The sequence below is a fragment of the Oncorhynchus keta genome, chromosome 16, assembly GCF_023373465.1.
Source record: "Oncorhynchus keta strain PuntledgeMale-10-30-2019 chromosome 16, Oket_V2, whole genome shotgun sequence".
Classification (NCBI taxonomy): domain Eukaryota; kingdom Metazoa; phylum Chordata; class Actinopteri; order Salmoniformes; family Salmonidae; genus Oncorhynchus; species Oncorhynchus keta.
In genome coordinates, this window is record NC_068436.1 from 17,767,156 (window position 1) to 17,788,602 (window position 21,447).

Here is a 21,447-nt window from a genome sequence, read left to right on the forward strand (position 1 = left end):
CGAGACCCAGGGTCTCGAGCTTGATGACGAGCTTGGAGGGTACTATGGTGTTGAATGCCGAGCTGTAGTCGATGAACAGCATTCTCACATAGGTATTCCTCTTGTCCAGGTGGGTTAGGGCAGTGTGCAGTGTGGTTGAGATTGCATCGTCTGTGGACCTATTTGGGCGGTAAGCAAATTGGAGTGGGTCTAGGGTGTCAGGTAGGGTGGAGGTGATATGGTCCTTGACTAGTCTCTCAAAGCACTTCATGATGACTGACGGAAGTGAGTGCTACGGGCGGTAGTCGTTTAGCTCAGTTACCTTAGCTTTCTTGGGAACAGGAACAATGGTGGCCCTCTTGAAGCATGTGGGAACAGCAGACTGGTATAGGGATTGATTGAATATGTCCGTAAACACACCGGCCAGCTGGTCTGCGCATGCTCTGAGGGCGCGGCTGGGGATGCCGTCTGGGCCTGCAGCCTTGCGAGGGTTAACACGTTTAAATGTCTTACTCACCTCGGCTGCAGTGAAGGAGAGACCGCATGTTTTCGTTGCAGGCCGTGTCAGTGGCACTGTATTGTCCTCAAAGCGGGCAAAAAAGTTATTTAGTCTGCCTGGGAGCAAGACATCCTGGTCCGTGACTGGGCTGGGTTTCTTCTTGTAGTCCGTGATTGACTGTAGACCCTGCCACATGCCTCTTGTGTCTGAGCCATTGAATTGAGATTCCACTTTGTCTCTGTACTGACGCTTAGCTTGTTTGATAGCCTTGCGGAGGGAATAGCTGCATTGTTTATATTCGGACATGTTACCAGACACCTTGCCCTGATTAAAAGCAGTGGTTCGCGCTTTCAGTTTCACGCGAATGCTGCCATCAATCCACGGTTTCTGGTTTGGGAATGTTTTTATCGTTGCTATGGGAACGACATCTTCGACGCACGTTCTAATGAACTCGCACACCGAATCAGCGTATTCGTCAATATTTCCATCTGACGCAATACGAAACATGTCCCAGTCCACGTGATGGAAGTAGTCTTGGAGTGTGGAGTCAGCTTGGTCTGACCAGCGTTGGACAGACCTCAGCGTGGGAACCTCTTGTTTTAGCTTCTGCCTGTAAGCAGGGATCAGCAAAATGGAGTGGTGGTCAGCTTTTCCGAAAGGGGGCGGGGCAGGGCCTTATATGCGTCATGAAGTTAGAGTAACAATGATCCAAGGTTTTACCACCCCTGGTTGCGCAATCGATATGCTGATAAAATTTAGGGAGTCTTGTTTTCAGATTAGCTTTGTTAAAATCCCCAGCTACAATGAATGCAGCCTCCGGATAAATAGTTTGCAAAGAGTTAAATAAAGTTTGTTCAGAGCCATCGATGTGTCTGCTTGGGGGGATATATACGGCTGTGATTATAATCGAAGAGAATTCTCTTGGAAGATAATGCGGTCTACATTTGATTGTGAGGAATTCTAAATCAGGTGAACAGAAGGATTTGAGTTCCTGTATGTTTCCTTCATCACACCATGTCTCGTTAGTCATGAGGCATACGCCCCCGCCCCTCTTCTTACCAGAAAGATGTCTATTTCTGTCGGCGTGATGCGTGGAGAAACCCGTTGGCTGCACCGCATCGGATAGCGTCTTCCCAGTAAGCCATGTTTCCGTGAAGCAGAGAACGTTGCAGTCTCTGATGTCCCTCTGGAATGCCACCCTTGCTCGGATTTCGTCAACCTTGTTGTCAAGAGACTGGACATTGGCAAGAAGAATGCTGGGGAGTGGTGCGCGATGTGCCCTTTTTCGGAGTCTGACCAGAACACCGCCTCGTTTCCCTCTTTTTCGGAGTCGTTTCCTTGGGTCGCTGCATGCGATCCATTCCGTTGTCCTGTTTGTAAGGCAGAACACAGGATCCGCGTCGCGGAAAACATATTCTTGGTCGTACTGATGGTGAGTTGACGCTGATCTTATATTCAGTAGTTCTTCTCGACTGTATGTAATGAAACCTAAGATGACCTGGGGTACTAATGTAAGAAATAACACGTAAAAAAACAAAAAACTGCATAGTTTCCTATCCACCACATCTACATGTGTACTACATTTAGTGTGTATACTTTGTGTTTTTTTACATGAGCTTTATACATTAGGTGAAGTAGTCAAAACAAGGGCAGATATTTATGACATAAGCTACTGAAAGAATGTTCATGCTCGTGTTGAAGAGCAGCATGATTGAAGTTGGGCTGAATGCTGCACCTGTTGAGGCAGGTCTGAGGGTGTTGGGGCTGGGTCTTGTTCTGCCCATGTTGAGACTGGGCCTGGTTCTTCTTATGTTGAGGCTGGGCTGGGTGTGTTGATGTTGAGCCCAGTGCTGCCCCTGTTGTGGCTGGGCTCGGGGTTGTTGATGTTGGGCCAAGTGCTACCCCTTTCGAGGCAGGTGTGTGAGTGTTGAGGCTGGGCAGGGGGTTTTGAGACTGGGCCTTGTACTACCCCTGTTGAGACAGGTCTGAGGGTGTTGGGGCTGGTCCAGGTGCTGCCCCTGTTTAGGCTGGGGCTGATGCTGGTGGCCCTGTTAGGCCCTGTGTGCTGGGGCCTCCCGCTCTATTGCCCTGTAGGGTGAAAGGAACCGTTTACATAAATAGCAACACAAGAATATAGATGGTGAGAGTAAGCAGTACCTGAACATATAGAAGAGCATGTAGGCACTCCGGGCTCTGGTCCTCAGCACAGTGGCTTCATTGGACATTGACACCTGGATGTCGTTACAGCAGAACCAGTTTCCACTGGCATGCAATATGTCACTAATGTAGTGCCCTGTGGAACAAGGAAGACAGACTAGAGGTCAAAGATCAGGCTATTGTGGGTAATAGAGTGTTTTGTAACAGTTAAACAGTTAATTTGGGAGGTATTTTATCTGTTACATGTGTCAAGTTTTGAAATCAGAGATAAACAAATACACATGGCATTAAATTAGACATGCCTCTCCATTCCTTTGAATTAAATTGAGCAAACTCTAAACATATTGCAGTGCTTGTTGGGATGACACTTCTCTCTGAAGCTTGCAGCCTTGCTGGCTTGGCCGAAATGGCTGTTGGAGGGTCTAATTATCCCCTACCCCAGGAATCCCCAAATGGCGGCCCGCGGGACAAATTTGGCCCAAGGGTGATTTTATTTGGCCCCCTATGTTTTCTGACCAAATAAAACAGAATTGTTAAAAGACTGTAAAAACACCAGCAAATCAGCTCCAAGTGATTTTCATTTTGGAAATCTGTTACAAAGTGTTCCCACGCACAATAAAGAGATATATGTGGTTGTACACAAATGTAAGCAAGGTTTGAAATAAGTCAAACATTATATCTGTTTGGCCTTCCTACGGTATATTTGCAGTCTACAAATTATTTGTAATTTTGTTCCACACCCCTTCCCATCTGGCTAAGAAAAAAACTGGACCCGAGGCTGAATCTAGTTGATGATCCCTGGCCTTCACCCTCGATAATGTTCACTCCCTCAGCTTTGGGATGCTTGTCTATACGGCAGAGGCACACGTGAACATGCTAATTGAGATCCAAGGAGAAGGGGGTGATTTGGAATTCAGCTGATGTCATATGTATTGTGCATCTGCATGTGTGTGTTTGATGGTATTTACTTACCGGAGTTTGCGGAGCCTCCCAAATGAGAGACTACGCCAGTCAGCTGGTAGTAACCATTCACTGACTGTACTGGCTTCTGCTTCTGTAAGAAAACACATGTGATCATAGGATTCTCATTTCCTCTACAGTCCACCACACTGTCTACAGTCTACTACAGTACTAGTCCACTACAGGTCTACTACATCATGTACTCCTCATAACTATCTCAGTGTTCTGTCATAACTTATTTTTCACTGGCTTCACTCTCTCTCTCTTCTCACCACTGAGGCTGTCAGCAACACTTTCCCTAGTTCCTGCTCCTTTGAATCTGAGGGGTCAAATATACATATCAAGAGCTGTGAAAACGTGGTCACTTGTCTGAATTGCTCTGGACTAAAACAGCTCCCATACATCACTAAAGATATCTGAGAAACATTTTAAATTGCAGCTTCCAGCTTCTCTGTCAGCAGGACCGTTTTGGGAGTGGGTGGTTTGTGTGGTGTTGGAGCAAGAATATTGTTATGGTGCCATGACCTACCTGAACAGCAGAGGGCGCTGTCTTTGGCCACTCCAGGTGGGCTGGAGACTTGGCTGGTGAGGGTCTGGGGGATGGACCCCTGGATGCTGGGGGCCTGGTTGGTGAGGGCCTGTGGGCTGGCACTGTGCAGGTGTGGCACCATGTCCCCACAGAGGGTGGAGAGCCTCAGCTCCGAAGGAAACAAAAGAGGAGCCTCCAGCTTCTCCAACCCCCCAGGTCCTCCAAACCTCTTCAGATGCAGAACCAGCACACTGCCCAGAAACAGAGAGGAAGAGAGATGAACAGACAGACAATGAAACCAGTAAACAAAATAACAGATGAGTGAAATTTGTTTGGTGGTGCTCAGCTCTAAGTCCTACAACCTGCTCAGGAAGGTAACTACTCCTAAAGGCTCAGGACATTAAACACTGCTAGTACTATGAGAGGTTATAAAGGGACAACTCACAGAGGCAGTGTGTGGAACTGCTCCACCTTTGAGGCGTGGAGGCCTTTACAGCCCTCACATGTGAATTCAACCTGTTCACTCTGGTTAGAAACAAAAGCATTACATAATGAATGATACCACTACAATAATAAGATAGCGTATTCTGAGGCAGTGGGCAGCTTGCCCTGGGTGTTAGTCTCTACATGCAGGGCTGAGCCCTAAGTTCTGACTTTGAAAGTGAGTGCTAGGCTGTTCAGCAAGGTGCGCTCAGGGCTGAAGTCCAATGAGAGGTGGTTGTAGTCCTCTCTGGTAGACGACTCGCGCCCACAGCTTCAGAAGCAGGACAAAGAGAAGAAAAATGCATCAAGTCTGTTTCTGTTTCAGGACTCTACAATGTTTCTGTTCTGCCATGTGTTTTGTAATATTAATATATACTGTATATATATATACATATAGAAAGATCATGTTCTCAGTAGATACATTACACCCAATGGGAGCTCTTACCTGGTACATGTGCGCACCGACACAAGCTGGAACTCCAGCTGGGAAACAGGGCAGGTATAGTTTATCCCGAGTGTCTTCAGAATCATGCCCTCCTCCTTCAGCTGGCACAGCATATTGATGAGTAACTCGTGTGCGTCCTATGATGAGGAAGAGACAGAAACACACCAAGGTAAAAGAAAATGATGAAGATAAAATGAACCCTTGCAAGAAGAGCACTCGTACACAAGAGAGTAGTGCCTCAGTTACCTGTTGCGTGTCCCCCAGATACTTCAAATCGTATCCCGACAAGGAGTACTTGACCTTCCACATGAGGTCTGCTTTTGAGGCCTGGTTTGCCACACTGTCAGGTAAACCCGAACGGTGCACATCAGACAGACACCTGTATGGGAGACAGAGAGGAAGTTAGCAGCTGACTGGATGGTGTCAACCTACTGGCTTACGCCTGAAGAGGCAGATGAGTAAATACAAATATGTTTTATCTAGTGGCACCCCATCATTAGAATTTATTCATTCGATTTGATGCAATTTCACCTTTGAGGACGGACAATGAAGCCAAACAACAAAAATGTGTTGTTTATTCTCATAAGATATTTGGTTTGGATTCTGCTCTCAATTCCAGAGCATTTTTAAAAAACTACCAAATTTCCCACGGTAAGGTGGAATGTTCAGTCAATGAGCATTATGGGTCATGTAGTCATTCTACACTTTCCAAATTGGCCTACAAAATGCCTACATAATAATCAGTGTGTCATTGTTGTTCCTCTTGGTTATGAAGATCCAAAAACAAAAAGAAACTGGAAAATAAACCATAAATACAATACACAGCAAAATATGAAGTGGTTAAGGTTAGGAAAAGAGTTAGGATTAGTGAAAGTGGTATCTTAACCTGCTACGACAATCCCTTTCTGTAGAAGTGGCGTGAAAAGAGTGTCCCTTCTTTAATTTATGACCACAATTAATGGGTGCGTGGGGTGAGTGTCTGCTTTTGAGCCTTCCCTTACCTGAGCAGGTTGGAGAAGGGGGAGGAGCTCCAGAGTTGTTCCTGGTGCAGGATTTCCTTTGAGAAGGAAGGCAGGACCAGGAGGCACTGCAGGGTGGCGTTAAGGAAGCAAGTGTTGCCAATGTTAGGCAACCTGTGAAGAAGAAGCAGTCATCAGTACACACATACAGATTAATCATAACCTTCATATCTCTATAAAGTGATGATAATGGCAGGGGATAAGGGATACATTATATTTAACACAAAGAAGTGGATGACCTTTAGACCAAGACTGACATAATTCATGGGTTTATAAATATCTAATAAAACGGACATGCTCGATAGTAAGCCCTATCCCCATAGTATATCAGACACTGATCTCTAAACAATAAATCACTTATATTCAATGCATTTGCAGTGTGTTGTGGTTTACCCAAGAAGTTCCATGTTGACCAGTGCCACCCGTTCTCCTCTGGCCCCTTGGGTCTCTTCTGACCCTCTGGTGGCTGAGCTGGTCCTGGGAAGAGTCATGCTTCTGGTGGCTGAGACTGGTCTCTGGGGCCTTGGACTGGAGTGGTCCTGAAGAGACAGAGGTCTGGAAGGAGAGAAACAGGTCTAACGCCTCCAACACAGAGATATTACCACTCTACACAGTCTTTCTATTAAATACTCTACTGTACTATAAACACAGCTGAGTAGTTATGCATGTACTGCTGTCCATATAAATGTAGTGGACCAAGTAGACCAGGCCAATAGGTTAGTACTCTCTTTATCCACTAGATGTAGACAGAAGAGGCTAAAACTACAGTTTCAGGAAAATAACTTTCTGGGACTGTGTTTATCAAGTGTCTCAGAGTAGGAGTCTGATCTAGGACCAGTTTTGCATTTTAGATAGATCAATGAATCAGATTATTATGGACAGAGAGGACCTGATCCTAGATTAGCATTCATACTGTTGATTAACACTGGCCCTGGTCTGGTAGCACTAAACCCAACTCTCCAAAGAGACTCTAGGATGGCACTGTACTTTATGTTTGGATTACCTGACTGTTGTGCCCTCCTGACTGGTGTCTCCATGACGATCCAGAGGGTTGGTAGGAGAGGGAGAACTAGGGTGGGACACCACTGGAGAGGATTTCACTGGGGAAGAGTTTTTGGCAGGTGACCGGGGTACAGAGGGTTGTTCAGCAGGAGAGCAAGGCTGAGAGGAACATTTAACAGGAGAGGGAGGTGGATGGAGGGAGGAGAGTTGGTCAGAGGGTGAGGGGTCAGAGGTAGCGGAGCCATTCCGTTCAGAACGGTCAGATGGAATTGGAGAGGGGGATGAAGTGCCCCTCTCCTTCTTCTTTCTTTTCTTCTGCTCCACATCAACTGAATTTGCTTTCTGACGTTTTTTCTGTTGACAAGAAAATGTGATAGTGCTAAATACTTTCCCCTCCAGATCCCCAGCCAATGGAAGAGGGGGGTCATAAGAGTAGGAAGAGGTTGGCCTAAATGGAGAATCATAGGTATCTATCCTAAACCTCAAATAACACAGTATAGACAGGTTACATTGAGTGACATTTGCAATAGCCGAACTTCATGTACATTTCATGTACACTTTTTACGTATTCGTCAATCAGAATGTCATTTTACTTTTATTCTTCCCACTAGGTTTAAGAGAAAAATACTACTCCAGAATTATAGTAGTTGTTAATTAATTAAATAACCTGATTTCATACCTTTTTGCACCAGCAGAAACAAGCCATGTCGATAACCAATGAAGACTGATACATTTCCTCATTAACCCATTGTTCAAATTGGCTTTAAGACCATTGTGATGTCATCGGTCATGTATGACACCACCATCTGGCAACCCAATCTATAACATTTTAAAATATATTGTTCAATGAACAAATATGTTTTATTGAAGAGCAAAGTAATGCAGTTTACATACAATATTGTAGATAATATGCTCCATTGTATTCTAGTTTCTTTTTACATTCATTTTTTGTATGTTGTTTCATTAAACTTACGACCACAATAAAGGCATTTTAAGTGCCTTCATCTTCATCTTCATAGTTTTTTGATAGCTTCCATATTGTTTGTGGTTTGGTCATCGGTTTATTTAAATGCTCAATGCTTTTTCTCTTATTCACCAGCAGATGGACAAAGGGTTGGTTAAAAGAATGTGAACAGGTGATAAAGATTTAGCATAAACTTCATACAAGAATCCAGATTGGTTAAGGATAGTTTTCCGTATTCAATCTTGCCCTGAAGGCAGCTCTGTCTCAAGGACATAATGAATGTGATTGGTTCAATTAAAGCTCAATGGTCAGTGGGCAGAGCTTACAGTGCCCAGTGCGAGTTAAATACACTTGCTAGGTGATAAATTGGTGTTGAATGGAAGGCATAACACAAGGTTGCTGGAATGAATTTTGTTTTCTAACCTCACTCCAACCCCTAAACAATTATTCTTACCTAAACTTAACCCAACCCTAGCTAGAGTCCCAGGTCTGTTTAGTGCTGTCTTGCCAACTCCTACTAGCTAGAGTCCCAGGTCTGTTTAGTGCTGTCTTGCCAACTCCTACTAGCTAGAGTCCCAGGTCTGTTTAGTGCTGTCTTGTCAACTCCTACTAGCTAGAGTCCCAGGTCTGTTTAGTGCTGTCTTGCCAACTCCTACTAGCTAGAGTCCCAGGTCTGTTTAGTGCTGTCTTGCCAACTCCTACTAGCTAGAGTCCCAGGTCTGTTTAGTGCTGTCTTGCCAACTCCTACTAGCAAGAGTCCCAGGTCTGTTTAGTGCTGTCTTGCCAACTCCTACTAGCAAGAGTCCCAGGTCTGTTTAGTGCTGTCTTGCCAACTCCGACTAGCTAGAGTCCCAGGTCTGTTTAGTGCTGTCTTGCCAACTCCGACTAGCTAGAGTCCCAGGTCTGTTTAGTGCTGTCTTGCCAACTCCGACTAGCTAGAGTCCCAGGTCTGTTTAGTGCTGTCTTGCCAACTCCTACTAGCAAGAGTCCCAGGTCTGTTTAGTGCTGTCTTGCCAACTCCGACTAGCTAGAGTCCCAGGTCTGTTTAGTGCTGTCTTGTCAACTCCTACTAGCTAGAGTCCCAGGTCTGTTTAGTGCTGTCTTGCCAACTCCTACTAGCAAGAGTCCCAGGTCCGTTTTTAATATGAAACTAATCGTTGGATAACAGATCTACTCTCGGAACTAATTTACACACGTTACTGTGTGTGTTTCGATTCTCTCTCGCACAAACACACACACACACACGCTCACCCTCTATAACCACTCTTTATATTTACAGTGGTGATGGACAGCTGAAGGCATTTCGTTGTGAATTCTGAAAACAAGCCAACCTAACTCAGAAATACATTTCACTGGTTGCCATGGTGAATAATCCAATAATAATTGGTTGGACACATGAAAGGAAACAAAGAGTTTACCGGAAACTCAAAATGAAAATACTTGCAGATCAATTCAGATCAACAAATTACAATAGTAGATCTAATTACATGTAGAGGATTCTAAATTAATATCTAATGGGCTTTTATACAATGATAATGCAGGGATAATAATAAATGCATATATCTGTAGGGGTTGGGCAAATCTGGTTTTAGAGTACTTAAGCATTGAATACATTGAAGTTTTCCCATTTTGGCCTTTAGGCTCCACTTTACAACAGGACTCATCTCTGACTGCCTGCAACATCTACAGTGGTACAATATAAATATATTTTTGAATTACTTTTTAAAAATGTATATGTTTATTAAGTTGTCTTGCTTTTCTCAGAGCAGCACAAAACGGTGCTGAAATAGTTGACCATACGCAGGTAGGCTTTTGCTTCAAATCCTATTGTAACAATTGGATGACATTGGGAGTTCCAGTAAGCAACAATTTGTTGCCTTCATTAGCCTACTTTATTTTTAAAATAACTCCAGCACATAAAAGAGAAAGGAGCCTTAATTAATTAACAATAAAGTGATTTAATTCACAAATGCATTTGAATGTACTTAATATTGGCCATCAACCAGAAACACACCGTGGTAGAAACATGTTGTTGATTTATTTATATTTTTTTACTATTTCAAAATGCACACGTTTAATAAGCTACTGTGCAGTCTGACAAGTAAACATAGCCCACAGTACATAGTAAACATAGCCCACAGTACATAGTAAACATATCCCACAGTACATAGTAAACATAGCCCACAGTACATAGTAAACATATCCCACAGTACATAGTAAACATAGCCCACAGTACATAGTAAACATGGCCCACAGTACATAGTAAACATATCCCACAGTACATAGTAAACATGGCCCACAGTACATAGTAAACATAGCCCACAGTACATAGTAAACATAGCACACAGTACATAGTAAACATAGCCCACAGTACATCGTAAACATAGCCCACAGTACATCGTAAACATAGCCCACAGTACATAGTAAACATATCCCACAGTACATAGTAAACATGGCCCACAGTACATAGTAAACATGGCAAAGATGCTTCATTCCTTACATAAGGGAGAGCAGGCCATGTCAAGACTTTCTCAGTGACCTCAAGTTTTTTTCGGGTTGCATCAGTCTTGGTCACAGTATTAATGATGAACACCTGGAGGTTCACTGGTCAGCCACATTTGCCTCGGGATCCATCCCAGTTGGGGCGGCATGTAGTCTAGTGGTTAGAGCGTTGGCCCAGTAACCGGAAGGTTGTTGAATGAAATCCCTGAGCTGACGAGGTAAACATCTGTTGTTCTGCCCCTGAACAAGGCAGTTAACCCACTGTTCCTAGGACATCATTGTAAATAATAATTTGTTCTTAAATGACTTGCCTCGTTAAATAAAAAAATATAAGTATCTGTCTCTGCAAATAATGACTGATACTGATTCACGTGCACCTTCATCAGATGAGCAGAATGGTACTGCTCTGCGCCCCCATCGATTGTGGTGTCCTGTGATAGAAATGGTAGATCAATTAAGAATTAAAAGTGACTCCAACACACAAATGCTGCATAATGAAACATGTTTTAAGAATGTAGCAAAACCAACTGCTTTCATGGGAACCATGTGTTTTATCGGTGTGGCCCGTTGTCCCGCCCTTTGTCCACCGATCTCCACAGATGGTTGTCTGCATGGTCGTATGCTCTGCAAAAGTATCGATTGTATTCCACAGTATGCCTACACATATATATGTTAAGAATATAATTAAACATTTTCATTTGTCTTAGAATAAAAACCTAATCTAACTGCAGTATCAGTCAGTAATATGCTACCAGTTACAGCTTCGTCTGACCAAGTGGAAAAAAAATAGGTGTCTTTTTCGGGAGTGTGTGCAGGACAGAGAAATAGCAATACCTACACTATTGTTTTACATTCAACCACCTTCTTCATCCTCATCATTCAGTTCATTGAAATACAATTTTGAATGCACAATTATGAGTTTATATTTGGTTTATACCACCCATTCATTGACAGCATTAATTCAGGTAGAGACACATTAGACCTTGGGACCCAAAAGCATAATCAGTGCTCTAACTCCCCCTTGTGGTGGTCTGGAGCAATGATTCAGTAACGCAAGGTAACATACTAAACCACAAATGACCTCTAAATCCTGCGGCATAATCTTAATTAATTGAGGAAACACTGTAAATCACACAGACACAGGACAGTCTAGGGAAAAGACACAGCTACAGATGTATATTAGAGTTGAGGTTAGAAGAATAAGTTACTGTATTTGACCACACTCACATACACACACGCACACACACATTAAATAGGTGAGAGTAACCTGTAGTATCATACCGTTATTTGTCCTAATCCTGGATGATACAGTAAAACACATTACCAAAGATCTTTAATCATGTGTGATTCAGTACATGTTCAGTGGTGGGAGAGACCCTCTGGAGTTGCTGCAGTGTGTCTGGGGCTGCTGTGTGTTCTCCTACTGGCTGGGATCATAGGCCTGTCTGTCTACTGTAAGTTTAGTATGTTTTTACTGAGACTTCAGTATTTTTATTTTATTTTTATTTCACCTTTATTTAACCAGGTAGGCTAGTTGAGAACAAGTTCTCATTTGCAACTGCGACCTGGCCAAGATAAAGCATAGCAGTGTGAACAGACAACACAGAGTTACACATGGAGTAAACAATTTAGCAAGTCAATAACACAGTAGAAAAAAATGGGCAGTCTATATACAATGTGTGCAAAAGGCATGAGGAGGTAGGCGAATAATACAATTTTGCAGATTAACACTGGTGATAAATGATCAGATGGGCATGTACAGGTAGAGATATTGGTGTGCAAAAAGAGCAGAAAAGTAAATAAATAAAAACAGTATAAAAACAGTATGGGAATGAGGTAGGTGAAAAAGGGTGAGCTATTTACCAATAGACTATGTACAGCTGCAGCGATCGGTTAGCTGCTCGGATAGCTGATGTTTGAAGTTGGTGAGGAGATAAAAGTCTCCAACTTCAGCGATTTTTGCAATTCGTTCCAGTCACAGGCAGCAGAGTACTGGAACGAAGGCGGCCAAATGAGGTGTTGGCTTTAGGGATGATCAGTGAGATACACCTGCTGGAGCGCGTGCTACGGATGGGTGTTGCCATCGTGACCAGTGAACTGAGATAAGGCGGAGCTTTACCTAGCATGGACTTGTAGATGACCTGGAGCCAGTGGGTCTGGCGACGAATATGTAGTGAGGGCCAGCCGACTAGAGCATACAAGTCGCAGTGGTGGGTGGTATAAGGTGCTTTAGTGACAAAACGGATGGCACTGTGATAGACTGCATCCAGTTTGCTGAGTAGAGTGTTGGAAGCCATTTTGTAGATGACATCGCCGAAGTCGAGGATCGGTAGGATAGTCAGTTTTACTAGGGTAAGCTTGGCAGCGTGAGTGAAGGAGGCTTTGTTGCGGAATAGAAAGCCGACTCTGGATTTGATTTTTGATTGGAGATGTTTGATGTGAGTCTGGAAGGAGAGTTTGCAGTCTAGCCAGACACCTAGGTACTTATAGATGTCCACATATTCAAGGTTGGAACCATCCAGGGTGGTGATGCTAGTCGGGCATGCGGGTGCAGGCAGCGATCGGTTGAAAAGCATGCATTTGGTTTTACTCGCGTTTAGGAGCAGTTGGAGGCCACGGAAGGAGTGCTGTATGGCATTGAAGCTCGTTTGGAGGTTGGATAGCACAGTGTCCAATGACGGGCCGAAAGTATATAGAATGGTGTCGTCTGCGTAGAGGTGGATCAGGGAATCGCCCGCAGCAAGAGCAACATCATTGATATATACAGAGAAAAGAGTCGGCCCGAGAATTGAACCCTGTGGCACCCCCATAGAGACTGCCAGAGGACCGGACAGCATGCCCTCCGATTTGACACACTGAACTCTGTCTGCAAAGTAATTGGTGAACCAGGCAAGGCAGTCATCCGAAAAACCGAGGCTGTTGAGTCTGCCGATAAGAATTTGGTGATTGACAGAGTCGAAAGCCTTGGCGAGGTCGATGAAGACGGCTGCACAGTACTGTCTTTTATCGATGGCGGTTATGATATCATTTAGTACCTTGAGTGTGGCTGAGGTGCACCCGTGACCAGCTCGGAAACCAGATTGCACAGCGGAGAAGGTACGGTGGGATTCGAGATGGTCAGTGACCTGTTTGTTGACTTGGCTTTCAAAGACCTTAGATAGGCAGGGCAGGATGGATATAGGTCTATAGCAGTTTGGGTCCAGGTTGTCTCCCCCTTTGAAGAGGGGATGACTGCGGCAGCTTTCAATCCTTGGGGATCTCAGACGATATGAAAGAGAGGTTGAACAGGCTGGTAATAGGGGTTGCGACAATGGCGGCAGATAGTTTCAGAAATAGCGGGTCCAGATTATCAAGCCCAGCTGATTTGTACGGGTCCAGGTTTTGCAGCTCTTTCAGAACATCTGCTATCTGGATTTGGGTAAAGGAGAACCTGGAGAGGCTTGGGTGAGGAACTACGGGGCGGAGCTGTTGGCCGAGGTTGGAGTAGCCAGGCGGAAGGCATGGCCAGCCGTTGAGAAGTGCTTATTGAAGTTTTCGATAATCATGGATTTATCGGTGGAGACCGTGTTTCCTAGCCTCAGTGCAGTGGGCAGCTGGGAGGAGGTGCTCTTGTTCTCCATGGACTTCACAGTGTCCCAGAACTTTTTGGAGTTGGAGTTACAGGATGCAAACTTCTGCCTGAAGAAGCTGGCCTTAGCTTTCCTGACTGACTGCGTGTATTGGTTCCTGACTTCCCTGAACAGTTGCATATCACGGGGGCTATTCGATGCTATTGCAGTCCGCCACAGGATGTTTTTGTGCTGGTCGAGGGCAGTCAGGTCTGGAGTGAACCAAGGGCTGTATCTGTTCTTGGTTCTGCATTTTTTGAACGGAGCATGCTTATCTAAAATGGTGAGGAAGTTACTTTTAAAGAATGACCAGGCATCCTCAACTGACGGGATGAGGTCAATGTCCTTCCAGGATACACGGGCCAGGTCGATTAGAAAGGCCTGCTCACAGAAGTGTTTTAGGGAGCGTTTGACAGTGATGAGGGGTGGTCGTTTGACTGCGGCTCCGTGGCGGATACAGGCGATGAGGCAGTGATCGCTGAGATCCTGGTTGAAGACAGCGGAGGTATATTTGGAGGGCCAGTTGGTCAGGATGACGTCTATGAGGGTGCCCTTGTTTACAGAGTTAGGGTTGTACCTGGTGGGTTCCTTGATGATTTGAGTGAGATTGAGGGCATCTAGCTTAGATTGTAGGACTGCCGGGGTGTTAAGCATATCCCAGTTTAGGTCACCTAACAGAACAAACTCTGAAGCTAGATGAGGGCGATCAATTCACAAATGGTGTCCAGGGCGCAGCTGGGAGCTGACGGGGGTCGGTAGCAGGCGGCAACAGTGATAGACTTGTTTCTGGAGAGAGTAATTTTCAAAATTAGTAGTTCAAACTGTTTGGGTATGGACCTGGAAAGTATGACATTACTTTGCAGGCTATCTCTGCAGTAGACTGCGACTCCGCCCCTTTGGCAGTTCTATCTTGACGGAAGATGTTATAGTTGGGTATGGAAATCTCTGAATTTTTGGTGGCCTTCCTGAGCCAGGATTCAGACACGGCAAGGACATCAGGGTTAGCAGAGTGTGCTAAAGCAGTGAGTAAAACAAACTTAGGGAGGAGGCTTCTGATGTTGACATGCATAAAACCAAGACTTTTTCGATCACAGAAGTCAACAAATGAGGGTACCTGGGGGCATGCAGGGCCTGGGTTTACCTCCACATCACCCGCGGAACAGAGAAGGAGTAGTATGAGGGTGCGGCTAAAGGCTATCAAAACTGGTCGCCTAGAGCGTTGGGGGCAGAGGATAAGAGGAGCAGGTTTCTGGGCATGGTAGAATATATTCAGGGCATAATGCGCAGACAGGGGTATGGTGGGGTGCGGGTACAGCGGAGGTAAGCCCAGGCACTGGGTGATGATGAGAGAGGTTGTATCTCTGGACATGCTGGTTGTAATGGGTGAGGTCACCGCATGTGTGGGGGTGGGACAAAGGAGGTAACAGGGGTATGCAGAGTGGATCTAGGGGCTCCATTGTGAACTAAAACAATGATAACTAACCTGAACAACAGTATACAAGGCATATTGACATTTGGGAGAGACATACAGCGAGGCATACAGTAATCACAGGTGTTGAATTGGGAAAGCTAGCTAAAAACAGTAGGCGAGGCTAATCAGCTAGCACAACAAACAGCAGGTAAAATGGCGTTGACTAGGCAACTGGGCCGACAGATAAACAAACAAGCAGAATGGGGTACCGTGATTAATGGACAGTCCAGCGTGCGTCAGCTATGTAGCCAAGAAATCAGTGTCCAGGGGGCAGCGGTGGATGGGCAGGGAAGCTGGGCTGGCGAGTGTTATCCAGGTTTTTAAAAAAAAAATTTTTTTATTTTATTTATTTTTAAACTAACAATGACTAAATAGCTTGTAGCTAGTTAGCTGGTTAGCGTCTGGAGGTTCTTGAGTGTGTCATAAAAATAAATCAAAATTAAAAGTGATAGCGAATCCGTATCACAGTGGGTGAGGCAGGTTTCCGGAAGGTATAAACAAATAAAAATCAAAGAGAGAGAAAGTAAATGGGTTCAGAGGTGTTTGGGATGAGGTGAGTCAGATGGTTAGCAGGCCTGTGCTAACAAGCTAACAGTTCGTAGGCCCGGGCTAGACAAGCTAGCCGTTAGCAGGCCGAATAGCAAGTAGGGAGATAGCGAGGGCTAGAGAGCTAACCTTTGGGGGACGTCGCGATGGGGTGAGTCTGTTTATTCCTCTTCTTGCGGTGGCATCGACAGACCGGTCGTGGGCCCGGGTAATTGTAGCCCAGGATTATGCTACAGGAGCTCTGGTGAGCTGGAGACACAGCGTTTCAGAAAGCTCGCGGGCCTTGGCCAGCAGATGGATCTTTGGCGATGTCGCAACGAAAAAGCCTGTTGAGACCACCTCGGACGATTATGTCGGCGGACCAGTCGTGATGGATCGGCGGCGCTCCGTGTCGGCAGTAAAGGGTCCAGGCCAATTGGCAAAAGAGGTATCGTTGGGCCTCTTCGGCTAGTCGGGAGATGGGCTTAGCTCAAGGCTAACTGTAGCTTGTTTTGGGCCAGAGACGTTGGCCAGGAGTAGCCACTCGGAATTGCAGCTAGCTAGTTGCGATGATCCGGTGTAAAGGTTCAGAGCTTGCGGTAGGAATCCGGAGATGTGGTAGAGAAAGAGCAGTCTGATATGCTCTGGGTTGATGTCGCGCTGGTGTTCTAGTTAGCTTAGAAGACCGCTAGCAATGGCTAACTGAGTACGAGCTAGTAGCTAGTTGCTGGCTAGCTTCTGATGGTGGCTCTGGATCTAATGTAAAGTATAGAAAAGGCGGATCCGTACCACATTGGGTGATGCGGGTTGCAGGAGAGTATATTCAGCTCTAGTTTGAGAGTGAGATTAAAATATGTACGAAATATATACAGAAAAATAAACGAAGAAAGCCTACTTAATCATACTTACTCATTAATGGTGTTTCAGATACATGTTTCATACTTTTCCTTTTTACAGATGGAGTCATTGATCATCACGACTCAACAGAGATAGACCAGCTACAGACCAGTTACAACACCCTGACTGAAGAGAGAGACCAGCTACAGGACAGCAACAGCCTTCTGACTAAAGAGAGAGACCAGCTGAAGACCAGCTACAACAACCTGATTAAAGTTAGAGACCAGCTCCAGACAGAGATTTTCTTTGTGGGAGGCTTACCAATCTCAGTGAGTAAACCTACAGTCATACATTTTCATAAATCCCACACACTTTATCGTGTGTCTGAATTTTTCATTAAGTATCCAGCGTGATAAGTTGAAGGAAATTCATGTTTTCATCTTGAAGAACAAACCTGTCCTGAGGGCTGGCAGAAGTTAAAATCCAGTTGGTACTTCCTGTCTACTGAGACTAAAACCTGGAAGGAGAGCAGACCTGGTGATTAGATAGAGAGAGAGAGAGATATGATCATGCTTATACTGTACATACATATATTTACTGTATATATTTATCTTTCTCAACGACAGACATTTCTCTTCAACCTCAAGAAGACAGTCTGGATTGGTCTGACTGACTCTGTTACTGAGGGGACCTGGAAATGGGTGGACGGTACCCCACTGACCACAAGGTGAAAAATGATAACTAATCTGTCAATAAGGCTCCATTCAACATGTTTCTACACAGGTTATTGTCACTGATGGCAGCAATCAACATGTCTGTATATTATTTAGTATAGTGATGTTCTAACTGTGATGTCTTATAGTTTTTAACCCTGTAGGTACTGGTATTAACCATGATATCTGACTGTGTTTAACCCTGTAGGTACTGGTATTAACCATGATATCTGACTGTTATTAACCCTGTAGGTACTGGTATTAACCATGATATCTGACTGTTTTTAACCCTGTAGGTACTGGTATTAACCATGATATCTGACTGTTATTAACCCTGTAGGTACTGGTATTAACCATGATATCTGACTGTTGTTAACCCTGTAGGTACTGGTATTAACCATGATATCTGACTGTTATTAACCCTGTAGGTACTGGTATTAACCATGATATCTGACTGTTTTTAACCCTGTAGGTACTGGTATTAACCATGATATCTGACTGTTGTTAACCCTGTTAACCCTGACTGTTGTTAACCCTGGGTACTGGTATTAACCATGATATCTGACTGTTGTTAACCCTGTAGGTACTGGTATTAACCATGATATCTGACTGTTTTAACCCTTAACCCTGTAGGTACTGGTATTAACCATGATATCTGACTGTTGTTAACCCTGTAGTAGGTACTGCTGGTATTAACCATGATATCTGACTGTTGTTAACCCTGTAGGTACTGGTATTAACCATGATATCTGACTGTTGTTAACCCTGTAGGTACTGGTATTAACCATGATATCTGACTGTTGTTAACCCTGTAGGTACTGGTATTAACCATGATATCTGACTGTTATTAACCCTGTAGAAACTGGTATTAACCATGATATCTGACTGTTTTTAACCCTGTAGGAACTGGTATTAACCATGATATCTGACTGTTATTAACCCTGTAGGTACTGGTATTAACCATGATATCTGACTGTTGTTAACCCTGTAGGTACTGGTATTAACCATGATATCTGACTGTTGTTAACCCTGTAGGTACTGGTATTAACCATGATATCTGACTGTTATTAACCCTGTAGGTACTGGTATTAACCATGATATCTGACTGTTTTTAACCCTGTAGGTACTGGTATTAACCATGATATCTGACTGTTGTTAACCCTGTAGGTACTGGTATTAACCATGATATCTGACTGTTGTTAACCCTGTAGGTACTGGTATTAACCATGATATCTGACTGTTGTTAACCCTGTAGGTACTGGTATTAACCATGATATCTGACTGTTGTTAACCCTGTAGGTGCTGGTATTAACCATGATATCTGACTGTTTTTAACCCTGTAGGAACTGGTATTAACCATGATATCTGACTGTGTTTAACCCTGTAGGTACTGGTATTAACCATTATATCTGACTGTTTTAAACCCTGTAGGTACTGGTATAAACCATGATATCTGACTGTTATTAACCCTGTAGGTACTGGTATTAACCATGATATCTGACTGTGTTTAACCCTGTAGGTACTGGTATTAACCATGATATCTGACTGTTATTAACCCTGTAGGTAGGAGGAGGAGTTCTGGAAACTCCCTGAATTATCTTGGGGCTGTTCCATATGATATTTAATATATGTTAACAGCTAGTCTTTGTTCTCCACTTCCCCTCTATGATCTATATCTTCCTGGTATGACAGTGTCCTGTCCATCATCACAAATAGCAAGTCAGGTTCCCTGGACAGGAGGACTGTGTTGAGATATACTCTGGACAAGATGACCAAGTAGAGACATGGAATGATGACAATTGTCCAAATATCATAACTGGATCTGTGAGAAAGCGGTGAAACAATAACCCACAGTAACAAACTCTCTCTCTCATAATTATTATGTTGATGGTTAATGTTGATTGATAACTGTTCTGTAGGTTTTCAGTCCAAACCTAATTTAGCATATCTGATTCAGCCAGTTAAGGTCTTGTTGAACAGCTAATTAGTATAACCATGTGTGATAAATAAGGTTTGGACTGAAAACCCACGTGATGGTCTCCTGGAAGAAGGTTGGGCAGACCTGGGTTTAGTGATGCTTCCACCTAGTGGTTAAAGTGAGAGATGAACTCACCATAGAGGTGAAATAGTGGTAGTACAGACTGTCTCAAGACATTGGATAATACAATCCCAGGGGAGGGACCTTGGACCATCTCCTCTAATAGGGTTGAAAGGAGGAGAGGAGATGGAGCCAGAGGAGGAAGAAGACAATTAAGAGAATGAGGAAGACAAATAATAGTTGTGTTTAGATTAAGAGGAGAGAATGTAGACATACTGTACTCTGTAAAATGCTTCTTCCTTATTTGTATTAGAAACATGTAATGTGATTTGCAGTAGGCTTATGCTTATTAAAAAACAAGTGAGTCCAATTATTAACCTGTTTATCACTTTAATAATAAGAATAACAACGTTACAGATCAATAAATAAAGGAACAATGTTCTTTAACAAGGTCGACCAGCTTCCTGATTGAATGTGATTGGATACTTAAAACAGTGTGACCTCGACACACAGAGGGCAGAACAGTGCTGAGATGGCACACACACACACACACACACACACACACACACACACACACACACACACACACACACACACACACACACACACACACACAATGCTAATGAAAGGTGAGAATGACTCACAACCTTCGCTGTATAGGGACAACATGTAGGTTACCAATGACAACACCAAGCACCAGTGGAGCTGAGAACAGGTGAAACAGATCAGGACGTGACAGGAAATAGCTTTTGATTTCTATGATATAGCCTACAGTAGCCTATATGTGGTGCTCAATGCAGGCATACATTGCAGGAGACTTTTAAAACGTTTTACATTATGAAGATATTGACATTAATTCATAATTTTGTATTTGGTCTGTAACATCATGGGCCAAATAGGTGACTGTAAATGGTATTGTATTGTATTATGCCAGACACCACTCTACAAAATAAAATGTTTTACCATACAGAGAATTAGACAATGGGCTACGCCTCTGCCTATAAACCATACAGTCTCAAAATACAACATCGCCCCTTTAATTAAGACAATGTTTTTACCTGACTGGCTTTTCAAAGACAGCTTGAAACTGTAGGCTCCTCGTTTTGTGCTCCTATAAACTAATGTATAACTGTTATTATAGTTCAATACTGGGCTAATAACTCGTAAACTAAAGAATATCAACAAATGTGCACACGAGCCGCTCTGATCCTGATGTGAAAAGCGCGTTCACTCCTGGATTGAAAGACAGAGGTGCTGTGGCTCTGCCAACAACAAAATCAGGACAATTTGAGTTATGTTTTGTTGCATTGTACACATAATACCCCTGACATTGATCTATCTATAAAGTGCAATGTGAATAATGACATTAAGGGATATGTCTGTGTTTGAAGGTGAAACTGAACTTGTAGAAAACAGCCAGTAGGGGGAGACACACACTTATAAAAGTAAATATTACACCCAACAAGAGGGACTTTTCTGACCAGCATCCAACTACAACCAGATGATAGACCAAACCCAAAACTGACCATTACACCATATTCCCTGTACAGTGAACTACTTTTGACCAGGGTCCATCACTATGTAGGAAAAAGGGTTCAATTTGGGACACATAGAGTTTAGGGATGTTTTTGCTGGATCACCTATTGCATTGTAATTTCAGTTGATTTCAGCATGTGTTGCTGTGCCAACTCATATTTAGCCATACCACTGACTTCC

At 43.8% G+C, this 21,447-nt stretch overlaps 2 protein-coding genes and 3 long non-coding RNA genes across 24 annotated transcripts in view; 3 read left to right on the forward strand and 2 right to left on the reverse strand.

Annotated features, from left to right (window-relative positions):
- The window catches only part of LOC127907996 (C-type lectin domain family 6 member A-like), a 90,521-nt gene that overhangs the window by 51,752 nt on the left and 17,322 nt on the right, over positions 1-21,447 (forward strand). Inside the window, exon 1 of one of the 2 annotated variants that reach the window (XM_052464911.1) lies at positions 11,295-11,993. The exons of the other annotated variant lie outside the window; for it this stretch is intronic. Within the exon in view, the coding sequence (XP_052320871.1) occupies positions 11,879-11,993 (115 nt within the window). The 5' untranslated portion in view covers positions 11,295-11,878. Of the gene's footprint in view, positions 1-11,294; positions 11,994-21,447 lie in introns of those variants that run through there. 2 annotated transcript variants of the gene reach the window in all.
- Positions 1,378-21,447, reverse strand: part of LOC127907994 (ubiquitin carboxyl-terminal hydrolase 37-like) — a 68,635-nt gene continuing 48,565 nt past the window's right edge. For 5 of the 17 annotated variants that reach the window (XM_052464885.1, XM_052464886.1, XM_052464876.1 and 2 more), the window contains 6 exons: positions 5,053-5,189; positions 4,779-4,878; positions 4,570-4,649; positions 4,125-4,375; positions 3,608-3,689; positions 1,378-2,566 (listed from right to left, as the gene is read on the reverse strand). In XM_052464885.1, coding sequence (XP_052320845.1) covers positions 2,530-2,566; positions 3,608-3,689; positions 4,125-4,375; positions 4,570-4,649; positions 4,779-4,878; positions 5,053-5,189 — 687 coding nt within the window. In that variant the 3' untranslated portion in view covers positions 1,378-2,529. Of the gene's footprint in view, positions 2,567-2,635; positions 2,772-3,607; positions 3,690-4,124; positions 4,376-4,569; positions 4,650-4,778; positions 4,879-5,052; positions 5,190-5,298; positions 5,432-6,053; positions 6,186-6,464; positions 6,489-21,447 lie in introns of those variants that run through there. The other 12 variants (XM_052464878.1, XM_052464888.1, XR_008065839.1 and 9 more) reach the window with 10 other exon arrangements.
- LOC127908001 (uncharacterized) lies at positions 8,274-9,390 on the forward strand. 2 transcript variants are annotated; one of them, XR_008065858.1, is made up of 3 exons: positions 8,274-8,800; positions 8,893-8,984; positions 9,031-9,390. It is a non-coding gene; the product is annotated as an uncharacterized LOC127908001 (long non-coding RNA). The 2 variants fall into 2 exon arrangements; XR_008065859.1 differs by having other exon boundaries at positions 8,893-8,938.
- On the reverse strand, positions 10,057-20,817 carry LOC127907999 (uncharacterized). Of its 2 annotated transcripts, XR_008065856.1 has the most exons (4): positions 20,790-20,817; positions 19,807-19,890; positions 17,435-17,497; positions 10,057-10,970 (listed from the first exon to the last, which is right to left on the reverse strand). It is a non-coding gene; the product is annotated as an uncharacterized LOC127907999 (long non-coding RNA). The 2 variants fall into 2 exon arrangements; XR_008065855.1 differs by lacking the exon at positions 20,790-20,817 and having other exon boundaries at positions 19,807-20,330.
- On the forward strand, positions 17,789-19,072 carry LOC127908004 (uncharacterized). Its single transcript, XR_008065864.1, has 3 exons — positions 17,789-17,857; positions 18,465-18,640; positions 18,817-19,072. It is a non-coding gene; the product is annotated as an uncharacterized LOC127908004 (long non-coding RNA).